Source organism: Enhydra lutris, unplaced genomic scaffold, assembly GCF_002288905.1.
Source record: "Enhydra lutris kenyoni isolate GAN:26980312 unplaced genomic scaffold, ASM228890v2 scaffoldscaffold13, whole genome shotgun sequence".
In the NCBI taxonomy this organism is placed as follows: Eukaryota; Metazoa; Chordata; class Mammalia; order Carnivora; family Mustelidae; genus Enhydra; species Enhydra lutris.
Genome location: NW_019154097.1, coordinates 36336804 through 36357868, shown reverse-complemented (window position 1 = coordinate 36357868; position 21065 = coordinate 36336804). Strand labels below are relative to the sequence as shown.

The 21065-nt window shown below is 55.7% G+C and overlaps 1 protein-coding gene across 2 annotated transcripts in view; it reads left to right on the top strand.

The window, feature by feature from the left end:
* The window catches only part of LOC111145582 (DEAD-box helicase 31), a 68216-nt gene extending 47709 nt beyond the window's left edge, over positions 1-20507 (top strand). For both annotated transcript variants that reach the window (XM_022500545.1, XM_022500546.1), the window contains exons 19-20: positions 4409-4577; positions 20048-20507. In XM_022500545.1, the coding sequence (XP_022356253.1) occupies positions 4409-4577; positions 20048-20249 (371 nt within the window). In that variant the 3' untranslated portion in view covers positions 20250-20507. The remainder of the gene's footprint in view (positions 1-4408; positions 4578-20047) is intronic.
* The last annotated feature ends 558 nt before the right edge of the window (positions 20508-21065 follow it).

Here is a 21065-nt window from a genome sequence, read left to right as displayed (position 1 = left end):
GAATTAGTCACCGTTCTGGGTGCTCAGGATACATCAGGAATCAAAACAGAAACCCTAACCTCTCTAACACTCTAGTGGGGGGGCAGACAGTGAGCATAGTGTAAATAAATAAATAAATAAATAAATCTTTTCAAAGGTGTCAAGAACTGTAGGAAACACAGCAGGCGAGGGAGGTGAAGGAGTGAATGGTCAGAGTGCCTTTTATACAGAGGGTCAGGGTGAGCCCTGCTCTGAAGGCAGCTCGAGCAGATTGAGGATCACATACTACTAACAGAAGGGATGTGGACAGAAGGGCGTGCTAGGCCCAGAGGAGTTCGGGGGCAGGGAGGGAGGCCAGTGTGGCCAGAGGAGGGGAGGGCCCATGCAACAGAGGAGACTTGGAAGCTGTCAAGGATTTGGGGGGACCCCAAGGGCAGTGGGAGCCATTGCAGGACTTGGAGGAGAGATGTGGCATGGCCCACAGAGGTTGGAAAAGATGGTCGGTGTGAGAACAGATGGGGGGCAACGGTGAGTGCTCGGGGACTGGTTCCAGATAGTTGTGGTCATCAGGAAATCGAGCACAAGAATGGGTTGGTCGGCACATGTTCTGAGTGCCTCCTGTATACCCTGGCACACTATGTAGGTAGCCCTGGGTTGCTGCCATCACCCTGGAACAGACCAGAACTGTGTAGGGCGGAAGATGAAATCCTGGGGATGGCCCCGTGACCAGACATATAACGAGCGTGCAGCCTTCCGGACCGCGTTCTCCTAGTCGCCTGTGCTCACATTCCCTCCGGCGAAGTCCACAGTTCCTGAGGGTTTTCCTCCGGAACCACGTTCAGAGAAGCACCAGCTCGCGCCTTTCAAGAGGAGTAGATGATCTGTCACGGCGGGGCGACAGATGCTGGGTGTCTGTTCACAGGCACAGGGAGCTTGCTGGGGGTGCGCCACAGGGTGTCGTGCCCAGGATTTCTTGGTTCGTGACCGAGTGGCAATGGAAAGGAAGAACTCAAGGCCACGCCGTCGTTTTCGTCGTTGGTTTTGAGGTCAGAGGTGGTTTTGGATCTCCTGGAGACACTAGGACTGTCTCAGCGCGTCTGGCCGTCAGTAAAGCGAGGCGACCTGAGCGTGGTCGAGCGCTTTCGTTCGCGGCGCGCCCGCAGCGGTCGGTCATGCCAAGAAACAAGCTGAGTGACCCGAGGGATGTCAGGGCGGGGCCGCTCGGCTCGGTTGAGGCGCCAGGAAGGAAGGAGATGGGCATTTCTCTCTGCCAGTTGACGCCCACCTCAGACTGGTGATGGTCCGGGAGGAAGCCGCCCGTGGCAGGGGCCGTTCAGTTCACGACACGGGACACCTCACAGGTCCAGACCGTCTCTGCCTTTCAGTCTGCATATGCAAACTCCCCGCTACTGACCGGCCTCCCTTATGGGCTGTTCCAGAGCCCACCTCATGAATAATTAACAAAGCAGCTGCGTTTTGCCTTTATGGCAGAAAACTAGTTAGAAACTGGGCCAAGTACGTGTGCCTTTGTTTTCCTTTTGCATTTCCTGACCCAGTCATTGTTCATAACCAGCGTGGGATTGTTATCCGTTTCCCGAAGCAGTCACCCTTCCCCCTCATCTCTTGCCTCCTTTAGCTAGAGTCAAGTGGCTAAAGACTGTGCCGACAGAAGTTTGCACTCCGGACTCCTGAAGACAAGTTTCAGAAACGAGTTCTTTACCTACGAACCTCTGCTTTCCTGCAGTGAGGCCCCTCCGGCTTCGGGGGCCACGTGCAGAGGAGTCGTGCCTGCCCTGGAGGGGCTGCTTCTCGAAGTCAAGAACACCCAAGCCACTGAAGACAGATTAGCTCCTTCCCTCCCTCCCTCGGCGTGATTGCAGGCGGGCAGGTGCTCAGACAAGCGCTTTGTACCGTGTGTCAGGAGGGCTGGGACAAGTGTCTCTCCTCCCTTCCTCTCTGACCTCAAGTATCATCCGTAAGAGACTGCTGTTCCTGACCAGATGGCCAATAACTCTGACTTTAGGAACAAGGCTGAAGTAGATTTCCCTTACAACTATGAGACAAGAGCCCGTGACTCCAGGGCACCCCTCTCAGGGACCGCGGCATCCTGCGGCGTCCCCATTGAACGCCCTCTTCTTCTGCTCTCCGCTCCTCTGGGCCCCACAGCCCCTGTTCCCACGGCACGTTGTCGACATTGCCCCCAGGAAGCCTCTGCGAGCAGCTTCTGCAGGAATTCCTGCTTCCCTAGACCATCCAAACATGGGAGGCCATTCAGGGATGTGAGGACAGCCAGGTGTCGCTGGCCCCAGGAAGACAGGAGCTGCGAGGACAAGGAGGGTTAGTAAAAATAGGCAGCGCCAAATGCTGCGTGAGCAGTGGTGGCGGGAGAAGACCCGTCTGCCCTTTCTTGGCAAACTCGTTCCACCTGTAGAGCTGTTGGCTGGGCAGCTGTGTGTCTGGGGACAGAGGCTCCCCAACCTCAGCTCTTCCGTTTGGTGCAGGAATAGGGGGCTGATGGGCTTACTGGGGAGAGTGGTATGCATGAGGGGGCCTGGGCCGGCCCTTGGGCCACTGAGACTGTACAGGTGCGGAGTCTCTGGCTTGGCTTGATGGAGCTGCTGTCCGCTTCGTTAGACCTCGAGTCAGGGTTGAGGCTTGGGAGGGAAAGGGGTGGGGCGTGGGGAGAAGAGGCCTGCTCCTCCCGGGGCGGTGGCCGTGGCGCTTTCCCGAGGACAGGACTATGCAGCTCTTGTGTCTGGAACCCAGTGTCAGAACCTGTAGGCCATGTGAAGTGTTGAAGATTTCTCCTGAAAAAGCGAGTCCCCGGTTATTAAAAAGGACAGTGAGCACAGACGGACGGCGGGGTGCAGGGGAGAGTGCACACAGGCTGACAGCGGGGTGCAGGGGAGAGTGCACACAGGCTGGCGGCAGGGTGCAGGGGAGAGTGCACACAGGCTGGCGGCGGGGTGCAGGGAGTTGCCTTGGTTATTATTTCTCATCGATTGGGAAAAGGAGTTCACTTTACTCAGTAAATAGAGCTTTCATGGATTCCCAGGATCCTTCCAGGAGCTGATCTGCTAAAATGACACTTTTTATTACTGTTCATAAACGCCAATCTCCAGGTGCTGCTGGGATATTACGTTTAAGCTGTGGGCAAACTTGCCAGTCCAGTGGCTCGACAGGCGAGGGCGAGCGAGGCTGGTGTTTAGCGCCCGCTTTTCCATGCGACGCGTGGTGCTGGGCTCCGGCTTGGCCAGCGGGAGAGCCGGGCTCGAAAGGGAAGGGAGCGGTGCTGGGCTTGGGGCCCCTCGGAGCCCCCTCCTGCCCCGTTGCAGTGAGAAGGGCAGACACTGTCATGGGAACGGCGGTACTTTCCAGAGGAACTGGGTATAGGAGCGTCTCCCTTTCCTCAAAGGAATACCGAGATAAGGTGTAGCCCGAGCTCCCCACTCCCAAGAACCAGGTCTGCCTGTTCTCTGGGAGCGCCAGGCTCCTGAACAGGGGCGCCACTGCCTTAACTTTAAGACAGGACCGAAACCTCCATGATGCACCGTCGGACGGACGTCTCTAGACTGTTGGCAGTGCTTCAGGGAGGAGGGACCATTTTGTGGGCTGTTTTAGGAATTTAATAATTGCCTTCCTCCTCTTTAGGATTCTGTTTTCATTGCCTTTTTTATGCAGTTTTCAAATGGGTAAGGAGCACTGTATCAGTAAATCTTAGGTGCTTTAGAATGAATTTGGTTTCAAAATCCTGGCAGTCCACAAGGACATGGCAGCCGGCCCTGTGGAGGGGCGGGTGGAGGCGGGGCCTGCGGGAGAGCAGTCTTACAGCCCCGGCAACACGGCGTGGCGGTAAGCAGAATGACAAGCGCAGTAAAGCCTTGGGAACCTTTTGAATTTTATAACATGGGCATGTATTAGCTATGCAAAAAAATAAGTGAAAATGAATTAGGAAAATGTTTCTGTGACGTAAAGTTCTAATGATCTCGTTTTTCATGAGAATGCCACACTGACCATGTCCTAGTTTCTTCACTTGTTCTGCTTTTCATTCATTGATACAACAAACACTTACCAGCTGCCTGCTGTGTCCCAGCTACCATGCAAGGAAGGCCCCAAGCCTGTGACGGGGGAGAAAACGGGCCCCCTGCCGTCCAGGGTGGGGACACGCTGCACAGTAAAATCTGAAAATAGATTGGGTTTAGTCAACAAATACTTGTGTCCTCTCGGTTTATTTTTTGAGGAATTTAAAAAAAAAAAACAACAAAAAACACAAGTTAAGATTTGGGTGGTTCTTACATGTGGCACCGTCTGGGCTGTATGTCGCGCATTGTCCGGCAAGATAAAGTGGGTAGGACGGCCGCCAGGCCAGGGCACATGGGGCGCTCCGAGCCCCCATCCTGACGGCCTCTCTGACCCTTCTTCCTCCCAGCTCTGCAGGCCTTCATCCGTGCCTACGCCACCTACCCCCGGGAGCTGAAGCCCATCTTCCATGTCCGGTCACTGCACCTCGGCCACGTGGCCAAGAGCTTCGGGCTGAGGGATGCCCCCCAGAATCTTGGTGTCACAGCTGTGAAGAGAAGGAAAGCAAACCTGAGCAGGTAAGATGAGTGGAGTCTGCCCTGCGACAAACGGCTGGGAGTCAGGTGGGTGTGGAGAGCTCCGCGCACGGCGGCAGCCGGGATGGGACGGAAGGGGACGTGCAAGGCTGCTGTGCGCTCGGTGTAAGCTCCTCCCTCTTTGGTCCTTGTGGTAAATCATCACCGGGGTCTGCCCCTCTCTCAGTGTAGTCAGTGCTTGGACCCAGAGGAGAAACACCTTTTCTGAAGGTTTTTAAGGCACCCGCAGAAATGCAGTGGGGTCTTCCGCCGGGTCCAGATGTTGTGGGGATATTACTGGGGCAGCAAGACAAACCTGTGGGGTTGTCCTCCCTGCCCACCAGCAGAGTGACTTGGGGACTCGCTAAAGTCAAAACTTCAGATGTGCTGTGTGGTTCACCCTGGAAAGTTCTCCAGGGCTTGTACGAAAACTTCTGGCGTGTTCTGTGAAATCTGCCTGGCCCCGTCCTGGTGAGCTGGGAGGAGCGGCGTGTTCCAGCTTAATGCCTTTCTCCTGCTGGCTGGGTGGGCCCTGAAAGGCAGGCTCCAGGGGCCCCCACTGGATGCCCCACACCATGTCACTGTCCTTGGTGCTGAGCACACGGAGGGGCAAGCGCCAGGCACGCTGGCGGAAAGCATGTTCCCAACTATCCGGAGGTCCTCCGGAGGAGGGAGGAGGGCTGCCCTGTAGGGTGAAGCCTGGGCTCCACAGTTTCAGGAGGTCCTGAAACTCCACGAAATACCTTTGCAAAAGGTCTTTCTCTGCTCAGAGCCAAGGTGTGCCTTTAATACCAGCCCAGCCACTTTGCAGGAACCAGAATCCTTCAGATCCCACGGGCTGCTTTTAGGGGGAGTTTGTGTAGCACGTGGGTGGGAAGATAGATGGAACAGACACTGGGGGGGGCCGTGAACCCTTGAACGCTCTGGGCAGTTATTTTGTGTGGAGTGTCATTCTTTTTGCTTATTAATTACAAATGCCAAGTCCACCTGCCCTCACGGAGAACCTGTGCACTTTTCCTGCGCGTCCCGCACGGCGGCGACTTGCGCATTGGCCACCACTGTCCTCGCCCGCACCTGACTTCTCCGGGGTGCGGCGACAAAAGGGAGAGAGGACCGCCCGGTGCGGGGACGTGATCGCTGGCCTTGCGTGCAGGGGACTTGAACTCAGCTGCTGTGCCACTGTGATGTGAGCCACTGGGCTTTGGGCCGCATTTCTGCGTAACTTCCCACAGCCTCAGGTTCCCCAGCTACAAAAGGGAGAAGGAAGTCGATGTTTTTAGTGATTGCCCAGGACTGTTTTGAGAATCAGCACAAGGGCGGGTCCTACAGATGAAGCACCTTAGAACGCAGACCTGGCAACCAGGTGGGCTAATAGCCTGGAACATCCAGTTTCCTGCTCCGGGACTTGGCACCTACAAGGCTCTTTGTAACGGATAAAATTCACCTAATTCTACTGCCGGCCTGGGGATTTTTAGGAGGGTTGCTTTTTTTCTTATATTAACACCTCTCCTATAGGCCTATCCTCCAGTAATTCTGTGAAGCAAGTCGTTCTCCTCATCGCTGCTTTCATCCATGCCCAGACAAGACTAAGACACACCGGCTCTGGTTTCTTCCAGGCGGTTTTGAGGTGCAGGGCGCTGCCTGCCACCCCTGCTACGTGTTCTGGGCAGGGCTGCAGCCAGCGACTTCTCTGCCCGTCCTCCTAGAGGGAGAAGACGCCTCACATCCACTCCCAGGCATGATGGTGCGCCGGCCTCAGGTTGCCTCAGGGTTGGAGGCAGCTGCTGGCTCTCCAGGCTGACTTTGATTGTGAGTGTGTGAGGCCTGTGGTCGGGTCCGAGGGTGACCTCCCAGTGATCTGGAAGCCAGGCCATCTTACCACAGTCTCTAAGATGTCGGCACTGCGAGAAGATGGGAATGTGCCTGCCAGCTGATTACTGGTGGGAAACGCGTATTTTGCTGCTTCCTCTCCCCGCAGATAAACGTGGTTCCCGTATTTTATTGTTTGCAGCTGATGTACCTTTATGACCGGGAATTTCATTAGCAAGTGTTAATCCAGATAGCAGCTCTTCAGACTGGGATGTCCTCAGCTCTTCCCCAGATCCTAGAAAACAGAGCGGCAAGGCAGGGAGGCAGTTGGGAGGGGGACTTGGAGCCAGCATTGTCCTTACCTTGAGAAGCCACTAGGGAGAGAGCAAGCCGCCGCCTCCTGCTTCGGCTGACCCTGCTAGCAGATGGGCACCAGGACTACTATACCCCTGTGAGCAGGGGATTTAACAGGGCTTTATTTAGGGAAGAATGGGCTGATTAACCGATAAAGAGCATGTAAGACGGTATGGGGTGGCCTTTGATGTCTGGCTGGCGCGGCAGGGAGCCGGGTGGTGAGTGACAGCAGTGTGTCACAGGATTACTCCGCCCGTGACAATACAGCTCTCTGTTCTGGCCATGTCACCACTCCGTTACAGCTACTTTTGGGGTTGTTATGCCCTTCTTTTGAAGGCATTTCTCTCCACACTCTCACACCCTCGCACCCCACCCCTGCCTCGCTAACGCAGACAGACACTCGGGGGTACGGCAGTCACCTTTTCTCATTTGGGGAAATCTTGTCACTCCCAAGAAGAATGACTTTGCAGCTAATCTGCACACGGACCGTATAATCGTGGTCAGGGTAAGCGGCAGAGAAAACGTGACAGATTTTCCACACCTCAGTCAGGGCTCAAGCAACTGCCAGTTGCTGCTTTTTGAGCGCTGGGAAGAAAAAGTCCGTCAAAGCCCACGAAGTGCAGAGAGTTATGCTGTGGCCACAGTGATTGTTCTGAGCTCAGGCGTCTCCTCTGAAGTCCATCTGTCAAGAAAGAGAGTCGTTCCCTGTGCTTTGTGTAGATGGATCAAGTAATAGCCCTAAATTCGCCAAATTATGCCACATTCCACTTGATGGGGTTTACTGCCTGGAGTAGTTCTGTGTTCGTGCGAACCTCGGATACCTGCAAACCAAATCCACCTCACGCTGCACAAAATCCTGTCTTGCTTTGCCGTGCACCAGACGAGGAATTTGGGTGTTAGAAATGCAAACCAAGGGCCTGTGAGCTCAGGGACCTGTTTCCCTGCCACGGCACCAGGAGGGTCACCTCATCTGTGCTTCTGCTCCTCCACTTGACCAGTCTTCAGGGAAAGAAACGGTGTCCCCAAATGAGATCTTAATCACCAGGTCTGTGGCTCCTTTTGCGTCCTTGCCGGTGACAGGGAGCACGAGGCGTTTCTCCCCGGCACGCAAATACAGTCATAGTTACAAAACTCTCCTGACACCTACATGCGGACCTGTCAGAGCCGCCCCCCACCCTGGACCCTGACACACACAGCTGCACAGGGAGTCGTGCTGGTGGTAAAATATTGAGTGGCCCCTTAGCAACATCCGTCACAAACACAGCCTTTCCCCCTACAAAATGCGGTTCCGATTTGAAGCTTGGTAGACTCAGCACTTGCTTCAGAGAAGCAAAGGTAACAGACCTTCCAGAATTTCCATCTTCCCCGGAGACACGGAGGCCCGGTACTGTCTGCTGCGGGAGGGCGGAGCTGCCGTGTTTGCCAGGGTGTGTGTCTGTGAAGGCAGCCGCACACCCGTCGTGAGCAGGCGTGCCTCGGAGGGCTGCGGATCCCTCACCTGTCTGACACCGTGGAGAATGGTTCAAGAGCAGAACGAGCGCCTTACGGTCTCAGAGCCACCCTGACAATATGGAAGAGCGAGTCTGTGGGTTGTAACCACCCTCTCTCGTGTGAGTTATGTGCAGGAACCATGAAAGCGCTCCTCTTCCCCAAACAGTTTAGTCTGTAGCTGCCTAAGACTTGTCTACCCGGCTTTGCCACCTGTGTCTTTCTGATGTTTTTCTTAGTGCCTAGAAACATCTGGGACATCGCCTTTACCAGGAAGCCAGTAACTGCTTCTCTGTTCTCGCCTCCCTCCTCTTAAAATTGGTCGAGGAACGACAGTCTGAATTGTTGACTGTTCTTAAAGGAAATGCAGTTTTGTTTTATTTGTATACGTTTTCTCTCACCAGCCTTCTTGAGCGTTACCTGATCTTACCAAATGGGCAAACGGTCTGAAACGAAGGCGCTCTTAGCCCTGGCTGCTGGCCGCTGGCTGTGTGCGCGCGGCCGGTGCTCGACGGGCTGCGGTCAGTACCGCAGGGGTGCGCAGGGGCTGGCTCCCCTGGGTCCTGGCCTCGGGGCGCCCCAGAGCCAAAGTTCGAGACACAGTGCGTCCTCTACAGCAAGTAAACATCCTCCTGGAGAGGGTGCGTGCCGGACCCCCCGTGTGAGTGGTCACAAACGCTTTACCCCAGGCTTGACTGGGGGCTTTGCAGACTCCGTCTGCGGCATTTTTTCAATTCTGAAGGCCTCTGCCCCGTCACTGGCTGTGCCTGTCGCCCCCGGCTGTTCAGCGGTTGTTAAATAACTACCGAGAGTCCCTCCTGGCTAGTACTCTAGTGGCCCCTCGTGTCGTCAGCGCCAAGCCAGGGAGGGCCACACGGTGACGAGGAGTCGGTGATGCGCCACTTCCCCTGCTCGTGCCCTGGGTCGGGCGACTCAGGCTCTCTCCCTGCCTAGTCCCCTTGCCTTCCAAATGGGGGAACTGGAGCTTCATGGTGCCGCCGTGGGGACCAAACCAGGTGGTGAGTGCCGGACCTCGACACGGTGTCACACGTGAGCGCACGGAGCACTTATTGCCGGGGACGACAGCGACAGTACTGGTGGTGGCTCTTCGCGCCCGCCTTCCCCGTCCCTGCGAGTGTCCGTGGGATAGGGAGCGGAAAGTGTGGCCACCCTTGAACTTGTCTTACCAGGAACAGCCTTGAAGACACGGAGCCGGTCCGCTCCGAGACCCGCATGGGGAAGCGGCAGCCGCCCCTCCCCGCAAGGCAAAGTCGTCGTCAGGAGCAGCTTTCCTGCCAAGTTTTTTTTTTTTTTTTTTTTTTTTTTAAAGTTTTTTTTATTTTTTTGACAGAGAGATCACAAGCAGGCAGAGAGGCAGGCAGAGAGAGGGGAGGAAGCAGGCTCCCCTAGAGAGCAGAGAGCCCGATGCGGGGCTCGATCCCAGGACTCTGAGATCATGACCTGAGCCGAAGGCAGCGGCTTAACCCACTGAGCCACCCAGGCGCCCCTCCTGCCAAGTTTTATGTGGCGTTTACAGCCTCCCTGATATCACTTAATTAGCTGAAGGCAAGCCCGGAAACTGTGAAAATTCTCTGGATTTCATGGAGCCAGTGATCCTGTAAAAAAGACAGATCGGCCAAACATGAGATCAGAGGTGGACAAAGCCACGCTTGAGAACATGGGGATCTCTGTGAGAAGCCCCTCCCCTGCACATGGCCCAGACCTCTCCTAACCAGGTCACACCGCTGGCCGCCGGCTGCCTTGCACTGGTCTCTTCCTGCCACCTCTCTGCCACCTGCCCCCCTGCCGCCATCGGTGGCAGCTCTTGGCCCCTCACCTTCCTCTGGCCTTCTGGAGTACTCTGCGGCCACTCGGCTCCCCTCTGACCTGTGCTCCAGGCCAAACAGCTGCACACCCCTCACCCATCACCCTTGCAGCCAGCCTTTTGCTGGGTCTCATGGCTCTAATGACTCAGGCACGCGACAACAGCAGACCCGCTCTTCCCAAGGACCTGCATCGCACAGCCCCCGTTTTCCCCATTCTCTCAGGGCCTTTGCCAAGCACCCTGAGGGCCTAGGCCGCTGGCCTAGTTTCCCTGGCTTCACAGGGGGCCTAGGCCTGGGGATCAGCCCACAGAATGTCGGGACAAGCCGGTTCCAGAAGGTCAGATCACGCAACAGCCTGAAGACCAGAGGGAAAGAGCTAAGGACCACCCAACAAAGCCTTGAGGACAGATGTGCGTGTCCTGCAGAGCAAGGGAGCAGAAGCTGCTCTCACACTCCCCGGGAGAGCTTTATACACTCAGAGGCCCAGGCCCCAACCCAGGCGACCCTGGTTCAGGGAAGTCTCAAGTCATGGAGTGGGGTGGAGGTGGTCACAAACTTGACTGACAGGTAGACCCAGGTCCTTGGAGCAGGTGATGGAGTGCCCTTCACACAGGAAGGCCGTGATGTGCCGGCCGAGTGTATGCGCGCTCTGAATGGGAGGCAGGATAAATCGATGCTAATTTAACGCGGAACCTGGATGAGCTGCCCCGGTTGGAGATGGGACCGTGTCCACCTGGCCTCTGCTGCGGGAGAGAAAGTGAGTCGCTTGGAAGTCCGCCTGGGTCGTTGCTTCGGGACGTTTGTACGGAAGAGGATGCAGTCTGTGTGTTGTCCAGGCTGCAGCAGGGACGGGAGAAGTGCTGCGGACGGTGGCCGGGTCTCTTCTGGTGCAGCACGTGGCCCCGCCCAGCGTTGTCGCCCAGTCCCCTGCAGCTTTTGAGCTTACTGAGTTGCATTCGTAGGCCGCTCCAGGTGGGTGGCCTGGGCGGGCACAGACTCCAGTGGAGGGCTCGCCCCTTCCCCGCAGCTCAGCCGGTACAAGACCAGTCTCCATTCCCTTCCCTTCTCGCCCGTCGGGGACCGTGGGTCCCGGCTTCATTACAGGGGTGCACGCGCAGCTTTTTACATTAGGCCTTTTGCTTCTACTACTATTTTTTTTCTCTCTGACACCATGCAATTACCAGCCCTGTGCCTCCTCGTGAAACCAACACCCCCTCATCCCCACCAGGCTAATGAGGCGATTAGAGGGATTTCACAGTGACCCTGCTCTTCCTCCACACCTGGGTCACCTGCAGGCAGCGGCAACCACGGGTGTGCTTTCAGTCAAGCAGTCAGGGCTGACGACAAAGAACAGGAGCCCAGCCAGCCTCTCCTGGGAGGGTGCCGGGGCGGTTCCGTTCACTGTCGGAGACTTCCAGGCACCAGAGTTAGCAGAGGCGACCGGCCCGACGACTCGGCAGACAGCGTTGAGGTGGTGTGCAACAGGAGGGGCCCGGCCCTTTGTTCGGTTGGCCTTGCTCGAGGCTCTTCTGGTTCGCGCCACTGGACAAATAGGAAAGGACGCCATGGGCCCCAGCTTTTCCCTTGCTACCCATGGTTCAGTTCCGTTTTCGTCATCCTGGGCCTGTTCTGACTCACTCCTGTCATCTGTCCCCATGGTCTTTGGGCTCCCTTCCTGAGTAGGGAGGCGTGTGTCCCCAGCCCTGCTGTGCTCTCCTTACTTGACGAGGCCAGAACCTTTGCACCCTGTTACGACCTGAATGAAATGGCTGCAGGTCTTTTTCAGATACGCTCTTCACTCTGGCCCTGAAGGTACAGCCACAGTGCAGAATGGAGAGCAGTGTCTTCCCTACGTAGTGACCCAGAAAAGGGATGCGCCCAGAGCACCACCCTGGAGCTCAGCGTGGGTCTGTGGGACTCTTCGGGGCTTCTGCATACCCGTGGCACACACGCGCACGTGCGGATCCCATGGAGACTTCACCGGGGCCCTGTGACCGAGGCTGGTGTCCAGTAACCCAGCAGGATGTGGGCAGGCCTGGTCCCATGGCCCCATGTCTGAGAGAGCCTGGAGCCCGTGCTCTGAGCACTTGGACGCTGCCTTGCATACCCTTATGTGGAAGCTTCCAGGTTCTAGAGTTGATAATTGGGCAGAGTAATGAGTATTTGGAACTTGCTGCACATGTTTTTCTATGTGAGCAGATAGTTGTTCACGTAGCAGAAGGAACAGGCTTGACGCAAGAGGTTGTTGGTTTGCGTCTGTGGAAGGCCGGTGTGAACCAGCAGAGGAGCAGCCCGTGGCGTGGGTGGTGGGAGCTTTGTGTTGGGGGGGGACGGTTACCTCAAAAGCTGCCTGAGGAGATGGCAGAGAGGGTCTGGATCCCACTTTTTCTCTGGCGTCCTTCGGGGTCCAGAGGCAGAAGGATGCAGTGCAGTGGGGAACCGGGAGCCAGTGTCCGGTGTTCTGAGCTCGATTGTGGCCCTGGTGATAGCGCATCCGCACCGTGGGGCCCGTGGGGCCTGTTGCGCCGTGTGGAGTGGGAGAAGGTACTGAACGGGGGGCACCCGGCCTGGAGCTGGTGCTGCTTTCTCCCACTGTCCCGCTTCCTCTCTCTGAGTCTGTAAGTGATGGGCGAGTGCTTCCTGGAATCCTCCGGAGTGCTCCCACCGCAGCCGGCCCTTGACTTGCCTGTTGTGTGGCTCCTCTGTCCAGAAGGCCTCTGCTGCGGGCCTCCCAGCCGTGGGGGCCCTCCACCTCCCCAGTGGACCCTGCTCGCTGTTAGAGTTCCTGGAGATGAGCCCCGACAGACCACTTTCATTTCCCCACTTTGGTCTTCTTTCCATTCTGTGGTCTCTGTGAGATTCAAATGCTGAATGCGCATGATTTGCAAACACAAAAATACAAGGTGTTGTTATCATTGATCAAAGCCGTCCCTAGGCCACATGACATGTGTCACATATCTGATGATGGCTCCTTCTCTCCCGCCTTTCCTCTTTTCCATACTGTTAATAACAATAACAGTCAACATTTAATGAGGGCCTTCGCAACAGGCACCGTGAGAGGCGCTTTGATTCATTAGTTCACTTAATCCTTTTGTGGGTGAGCAGACTGGCACGAGGAGAAATCGGGCCTTGGCCAGACTTAGAGAGTCGCTCAGCCCACGCGGGGCAGCGCCAGGGTCCTCCCCCTCAGCCCCCAGCTCTGGCCCGTGGCGCCTCCACCAGGCCCTGCAGCCCAGCGTCTCCAGCTGCTCCGTGGCCACAGTCACCCCTCAGCCCGGGTTCTTTTCAAAATCGGGCTCATGAGATTCCCCAAACATGCAGCAGAGACTGGCCAGCATGAAGAGGACAGTGGTCACATCTGTTGGTCTGTTAATGGTAAGAGCCGGGGCTGCGGCTCCTGCTCATGCCCAGCTCCCCTGGGCCAGGCTATCAGTGCAGCAGGGCGGGGGGACCTCCCTGTGTCCTGCCCCTCATAGGCGGGGCTTCACACGCACCCAGACCTCCGGGCCCATTCTTGACATCTGGGTCATCCTGGGGCTTAGATTGAAACTGGCCAACTAAGCCCCTGCTTGTCTGCACGTGTGATAGTTCCAACCACCCAGCTGCTCTGCCTCTCGAGCAAGACGTTGCCTGTGCCCCTGTTCTGTTTCACCTTTCAGCTGAGGCCTGTCCCTCTGGCCTGCTAGGGTGTGGCAGGCATTCCGTCACCCCGTGTGTTAGCTGTCCCTGCAGGTTGCTTTTTGTCAGCAGATGTGATAAATATGCCTCACGATATCACCCAGGACATCCATAACACTGTCAGACAGGACAGGCCCGGAGGGCTGAGCTCGGGGGGGTTGGTGCTGAAATTCTGCACTGAGCCCATCAGTCTCAGACGGCGTTTTCAGGGTATAGTCTCACCCGTTACAAGTGCACTTAATTGTTTCCGTGTCCACTCGGTATTTCTCCATCTTGGTATTTTCGCAGAAAATTAAAACGTGTAAAGCACCCTGACATGCTTGTAGGCCTCAGTGTGGAAGCACTTTTTGACATGGGGGAGACCGAGCTTGGAGGAACCGGTTGACTCGGGGGCATCAGCTAGCTGAGGGGCAGAGCTGGGTTCCAGCCAGGGTCGTCAGACCTCTCGTCTTCAGCCCTTTCTTTCTCCCGCACTGCCGCCCCGCCCAGCGATGTCTGGGCCTCGGTCCTGACAGCGTGTCTGTCACTTGGGTACCTAATCTCGAGAGTTCCCATCCATTTCCAGGATTCTGATTCCGCCCTTTACTTCCCAGTCTCCCCTGTCGCTAAAGATGATCTCTGTCCTCGCCTTCAGTGCGCCTGCCCTGCCAGGCGGCGGACTAATGCAGCTCCTGTGTATCGGTCACCTGAGGCCAGCGTGGCCTGGCGGCGTGTGCATTCTCAGCCCAAGGCTCAGAGCTCCCTTCTGCTTTTCACTGGGTATTATTCTCAGTTGTAAGTCAGGAAACCCACTTTTTATCAGTCCTTGTGTCCACAAAGCCACTCCCGGGAATTTTCCTGCAACGTCCACTACCACAGCAGGGCTCCCCTGGAATGGGGTGTCTTCTGGGACCCTGATAGCTTCACAGAAGCTAGAGTTGGTCTGATCCTAAGAAATCACAAAGGAAGCATCCCTTATGTGGTCTACCCACCAGCTTACATCTCTACCGAAGAGCGTACATCTCTACCGAAGCAGAATCCAAAGGGTGAAGGAGTCTTGGTACAGTTGCTCCTCCTCCAGTGACCGTGGAAGGTTTGGGTTTGATAGTGTGGAGGCTAAATTGTCATCCCATGCTGGCTGGTTCCTTACCTGAACCACTTTGTTGCACCAGAGGGACTGCTTGTCAAATTCTCCCTGGAGTTGTTTGTTACTCTTACTGTCATCTGAGAGCCACCAAAACCCCCGCTTAGACACTGTTGCCTTCCTTCATCCACAAGAGCAAGGCAGGAATTAAAACTTTTGAGTCTGCCTCAAGCCGCCTGAAAGCATCCCTGCTTCCTACCGGGATCACTTAGAACATGGGCTTTTCTTCCAGCTGGGGGCTTGCCTCCCTGCAGAGTCCTGGGGAAGGGAGTGTCTCACTGTGGCTCTGGGTCATTCATTTTCGTGCAGAATCTTTCAGATCAGAAAAGTAAGTACACTTGACTCCTCCCTCTTCTGTATGTCTGATTTAAGAGAAAAATCCCTCACAGAATCAAGCAAACTAACAGCCAAAGGGAATGACATTTTGATAAGTAAAGATTAAAATATTTTGATGTTTCAGCATAGGGCAAAAATCTACCATTTGATTTTTCTTTCCTAAAATATGCTTTTTTCTGATTATAAAAATAATACATGTTCATTGTAAAAATTCAGGAAATAGAGGAAAGCTTAAAAAACCCCCCATAAACCCACAATCCAAGTTAACCTTGACTCACATCTTTTATGCCCTTCAGACTTCCTCTGCAAGTGTATGCATTCGGGTCTCTTCGTATCTGTAATGAAGCTGAACAAACTGAGTTTCTAAAGTGCTGTTTTTTACCTGTTATCCAACCATAAGATGCACTCTATCGGGGGCTCTAAGAGTCTCTGAGATTTTGAGATAATGTGAACGTTGTCTTGTTACTGAAAGTATTTTGGGACTCTGGGGTGGCTCAGTCTGTTACGCTTCTGCCTCTTGGTTTCAGCTCAGGTCATGACTGGGACTGAGCCCCTCACTGGGCTCCGTGCTGGGCGTGGAGCCTGCTTAAGATTCTCTCTCCCTCGGGGCGCCTGGGTGGCTCAGTGGGTTAAGCCTCTGCCTTCGGCTCAGGTCATGATCCCAGAGTCCTGGGATCGAGTCCCGTATCGGGCTCCCTGCTCATCAGGGAGCCTGCTTCCCCGCTCTCTCTGTGATCTCTGTCTGTCAAATAAATAAATTAAAAAAAAAAAAAAGATTCTCTCTCCCTCTCCCCCTTCCCCCACTTATAAAAAAAATTTCACATAAGAGACTTCTCATTTTGATGAGCACAGCACTGTGGTTAAGTGTGCACGTCATAGGGTCAGATTTTCGGGGCTGAACCAGCAGCTCTTCTGTCCTGGTTCATGGCCCTGGGGCGCCAACACTACCTGTGTCGTGGGCTTGTTGGCGAAGTCAGTGAGTTAAATACCTGTCAAGTGCCGAAAATGGTGCCTGACCTACCCTGAGTGTCACGGGAGCGGGAGGAGCAGAATGTTTATTACAGTCGCGTGGCTGGTTCGAAAGCCCTGGATTTAAGACTTGTTTTACCTTTAAATCCCTTCACTGCCCATGTGAGTTACATGTTGTTCTAATCGAGTTGTAGACTGCGTTAATGCTGCCGTCTTCGCACGTCACCAGCGGGAAGTGTTCTGAACATCAGAAAGGGGGTGATGGCTGCATTCTGAGTCCCTGGGGGGCAGGGTTATTGTCCAGTGACTGTCTTGGGTAACTGGATAGCTGCTGGGGAGGAATTGTTAAACCAGAAGAAAATCTTGATGGAATTAAGGCGGTAGCAGAGGAAAAGAAAGTATGCCTGAGCGTTTTTCAGTGCAAGGATGAGGAAGACTTCCCTAAGCCTGGCCTTAAAGCGATAAAACAGAAAAGAAAACATCGATGGGCTTGACAGCACCTAAACAAAAGAAGATAAAGTGAAACCCTCCGTCCCGCAAGAGGACAGACTGACACAAGCCCGGGCTGGGCCGGCTCCCTACCTGGGGTGGCCCTCTGGGAGTCTGTCCATAAAACTGGGAGGAGGGCCCGAGGCCCCTCTCCTGCAGCGGTCACCCTAGCGGCCACATAGATTTCCTAATTAGGCTGTGATTTCGCCTTATTGGCAGCGAAAGTGGCATCTGCCCGTCCTGCCGGGTGATCCCGGCTGGTGACCGTCCAGGCTGCTGACCGAGGGGGCTCTTCAGCCTTCACTACAAGGGAGCTCCCCGTGGTTAGATAAACTGATCTGTTGCTTGGTAACTGCCGGATTACTCGCAGCCCCGGGAGGGCCACTGGAGAGGGGCTGGAGTGTTTGGAGGGCAAGGAGGGCAAGAAAGTTGGCGGGTCCCCAGGAGGACTGCAGCTTGGCAGGAGAAGGAAGCTGGAGCCCGCATGCGCCCGGCGCGGGCCTGGGCTGAGAACGTCCCACCTTCCCATCTGCACTTCGCCTTCTCGCCCCGGGCCTCAGAACAAAGGAACGGCAGGCAGCGAGCCGGCCAAGGGGGAAGTTGGGTCCTGCTGCTCCGACAGCAGGGGAGGCTCCTGCGGGTGACCCTGAGGTCCGCGTCCTCAGGAAGGGCTCTGGGTCTGAAAGCTCAAAGCCCGCTCGCTCTCCAGGCCACCAAGAGCCTTGGAGTTTGGCTGTGGGCCCCGACTTGGAAGTACGTTCATTGACTAGAATGAGATCATGACACAGCCGGGAGGTTTTGTGATCACAAGCTCCAGGCTTCTGTGCAGGACCACCTCCAAGACGGCGCTTTCAGGGGCGGCCTCTTCCACGGCGCAGACTTGAAGCTGCTGGTCAGCGCGCCCCCACGCACGCCCCCCACCCCCCGTGCCCAGCAGACGGGGCCTTCCGCGGCCCGGAGCACCCAGCTGTGCGTGCGCCCGCCCGCTGTGTGGCACCGGTGGTGGCGCAGGGCACACCGCCGAGCGCCCTGGCCGGGAGAGTGTCACTTCTGCAGATCGCCGCCCTCGGACACTGGCTGTTTATCTTGCATTCGCGGGTGGCAGGAGCGGTCTCTGAGGCGGCAGACACATTGTGTGCCGGGGAGGATATTTTGACGGAAAGTTTGCATATTTTGAAACTCGGTTGTTGCGTTTAAAATTATACACATTGTAAGTACCTGGCGTCAAAAGAGAAGAGGCAGCGTTTCTTCCTGTCAGAACCTTTCCACTCCGTCTGTCATGTAACCCGTCTAAAAATAACCTCCAGGCACCAGAACTGGCAGCCCTCGGTGTGCAGCAAGCCGAGTGCTCCCAGCTGCAGGCCTGGCTCCTGCTGCTTCCCCGCTTCCCAGCCCCGCTCCGGCCCCCCGAGCTGCAGCCGTCCGCCAGGGCACGGGCGGGCCCCCTTGGAGTTGGACGGCGGGCCCTGGAGGAGAAGGGGGAGCAGCCAGAGGTGCCCTGGCCTGCCTCAGCCTGCGCGTCGTCCCTCCCCCTCACGGCTCCGTGAGCTTCGTCCTGAGCGTCCTCCCGGTTCGGATGAGGAAGCTGGAGCCCAGAGAGCCTCGGTCCCTGTCGTTCAGCTAATGAGCGAGGTTCCAGGCCAGGCACCTCCATCACCCCCGGCCTTTCCTCTTCCTCCCCACTTGCCCCTTCCTCCTCGGCCATCCAGATTTGACCCCCATGGTCCCCCTGCAGCATCCCTGTGTGACCCTGGGACTTCCCCATGTCATATCGTGGTTGTCACCCTTGATGCTGCTGGGCCTTCCTGATCGCTCACCCCGGGCCCCGCGGCCTGGTTGGAAGCACGCCAGCTTGAGCCCCTCTGACGTGTGTTTGCGTCTCTGCTTCTGCCCCCCGTGAGCTGGATGGTCCTGGGCAAGGTACGTGTGCGCCTCCGGATTAGGTTTCTTGTCTGTGGTGGGAGGCTGCTGCCATGCCGCCCTCATCCCGCGGGGGCTGTGTGGGATCGTGTAGAACCTCTGTACCCCTCATCTCCAGGACACAGCCATGCAGCCCCGTGAGAAACTCTAGCCCTCAGGCCCTGGCCTCTTGTCGTCCTCAAGTCTTCACTCTGCCCAGCCAAGGGTGACTGTGGCCCCCATGTGTTGTGGTGGGAAACCTCACTCTACTGGCGCCACGGGCTCAGCTGCACCCCGCCCGCACCCTGCACCCTGCCTACACCCCACCTGCACCCCACACCCTGTGCAGCGCGCCCGTAATTTGGCGTGGCCGCCTTTGTCCAGGGACAACACCGTCACACGGCTCTGCGGCCTTTAATCATCCGTTTATTAGTGTAACGGTCCTGTTGCCGGTTCTGGAGTTTCACAGGAGTCCCAATACGTTTGCGTGCACCACAGCCCTGGTCCACCTGAGCTGCGGTTATTACAAAGAAAATGTAACTGTAAGTCACAGAGTGTGACATGTGCCTTCCGTAGGAGCCCCAAGACACCATGTTACCCTGTGACCCTGCCATCGGGGGGCTGAGGGAGCGGCCCACCTAACACTGTGGGTTTCTGTTGTTTTGGTTAAAATCCTGTCTTAGGAAACATTCACTTTTCCATTTTCGTAATCGTTCTTCCTGTGTACAACTGAACTTTTACAGATTTCTCCCTCTGATCTCCGGATCAAATGGTAAGGCTGCTGTCTTTTGGAACAGTTACTAGTGTTCAACGTCCGAGGTGGATTTTCAGACTTTGGCACTTACTTTCCGAGTGGGTCGGGCAGGGAGACCCCCCTCGAGCCACAGCTACAGCTGTGGTCCGCGGAGAGCCACTGATCCAGCTGCCGTGTGGACGCTGACCGCGCTGGCCCAGCGCACCCCGGGCTTGGGGCCTTTAGGGTCAGAAGTGCTTACTTGAGTCTCCTCGCTCAGTGAAGAGGTGACTGTCACTGACACCCCAGCCGTCCCTATTTGGCCCTGTCGGGAGGAGGCCAGTGGCTCTGCATGGTGCGGGCCTCACCGGCCGGGAGCCACTGGTGAGCTCTCACCACTGAGCCTTGTGGAGTTTCAAGGTGGGTCTTTTCCCTCATCCTTTGGCAAACTGCTGTGTCACACACTTCATTTGCCATCAGAGTGTGAGTGTGTATATCGTTCTTTTTTTCCCATGAAAACAACGTAGAACAAAGCCTCACTTTTTAAAATGCCATGATATTTTGCCACCGTTATGAAAATCTGTCAGCGCCGGATCTAATCTTCTGGTGCATGGGATATCAAAACAAGCACTGTTGAAGGCGTTGTACTTCTGTTAATACAGAAATGTCAGTTCCGCAGTCTCCGAACCGGCTGCTCTCAGGCTCTTTCCAAACGGGAAGGAAAAAAATAATAAAGTTTCTTTTCCTCTCTGCTGTTACTGTTCTTCAGGCCTGACCTTCATAAGAAGACCCGGAGTAAACACTGCCTCGCTGAAATCTTGCGTTCGGAATACTCAAGTGGGATGGAGGCCGGCGTCGCCAAGGTCAAAAAGCAAAACAAACAGGCAGAGCCCGGCAGCCAGCCACGCAGCGCTGTCTGCTCCCGGCGCCCAGCCTCAGCCGTGGGAAAAACTAAGAAACGCTTCCCGTGAAGCAGAAGAACCCAAAAAGACTTAACTGGGGGACAACAGGACTTCCCCCAAAAAGTTTTCAGTTGTTCTTTTTTTTAACTCTGCCTCCACAGGCCCTGTCCTTGTCGGGAGCCTTGTGGGAAGTAATGGTGCCACTTTTCCCTGAACACCATGTCCCCAACCCGGAGAAGCCACAGCCCTCGTCCTGGCAGAGGCGGGGTTAATGCTTACCTTCGTGAGAGAGCTTATACTTGGCATCTCTTCCACCAGAACCATCTTGCCGCCCCCCCCCCACCCCGCCCCAGTTGCAGGCACTTCTTGACCTCTGCGAGGACCTGGTGGGGCCGGCATCAGCGGGAGGCCTCTTCCTGCCTCGGGACACGGTTCTGAACAAGTCTCAGTTTTCATTAGCTGCCCTGTATCAGCCACATGGACTAGCATGCATTTTGGAAAGTAGGATTTTAAAAACTGGAATGCAGTTTGTGAAAGTGAAAAAAAAAAGACATCAGCTCCTTTTCTTGATGTGCAAGTGCTTTGTGGAGAAGGACCCAGCAGGTTAGGGTGGGGGTCAGAAGGCTCCTGGTCCTGCCCGCGAGCTGCTCCGAACCCGTTGCATTCCCACGCATGGCTGCCTTGTCCATGTCCACGGAAAACTCTCAGGGCTGATGCATGTACTGGTGCCTTTTCTCTTTTTTTTTTTTTTCTTTTTCTTTCTTTCTCTCTCTCTCTCTTTTTTTTTTTTTTTTTACTGTTGCCTTTGAAGTCAAAGGGCACCAGTCTCCGACTGTTTTCTCCCATCGAATCCCACCTTGTCTTCAAGTTTTGTGTCTGGGTTTG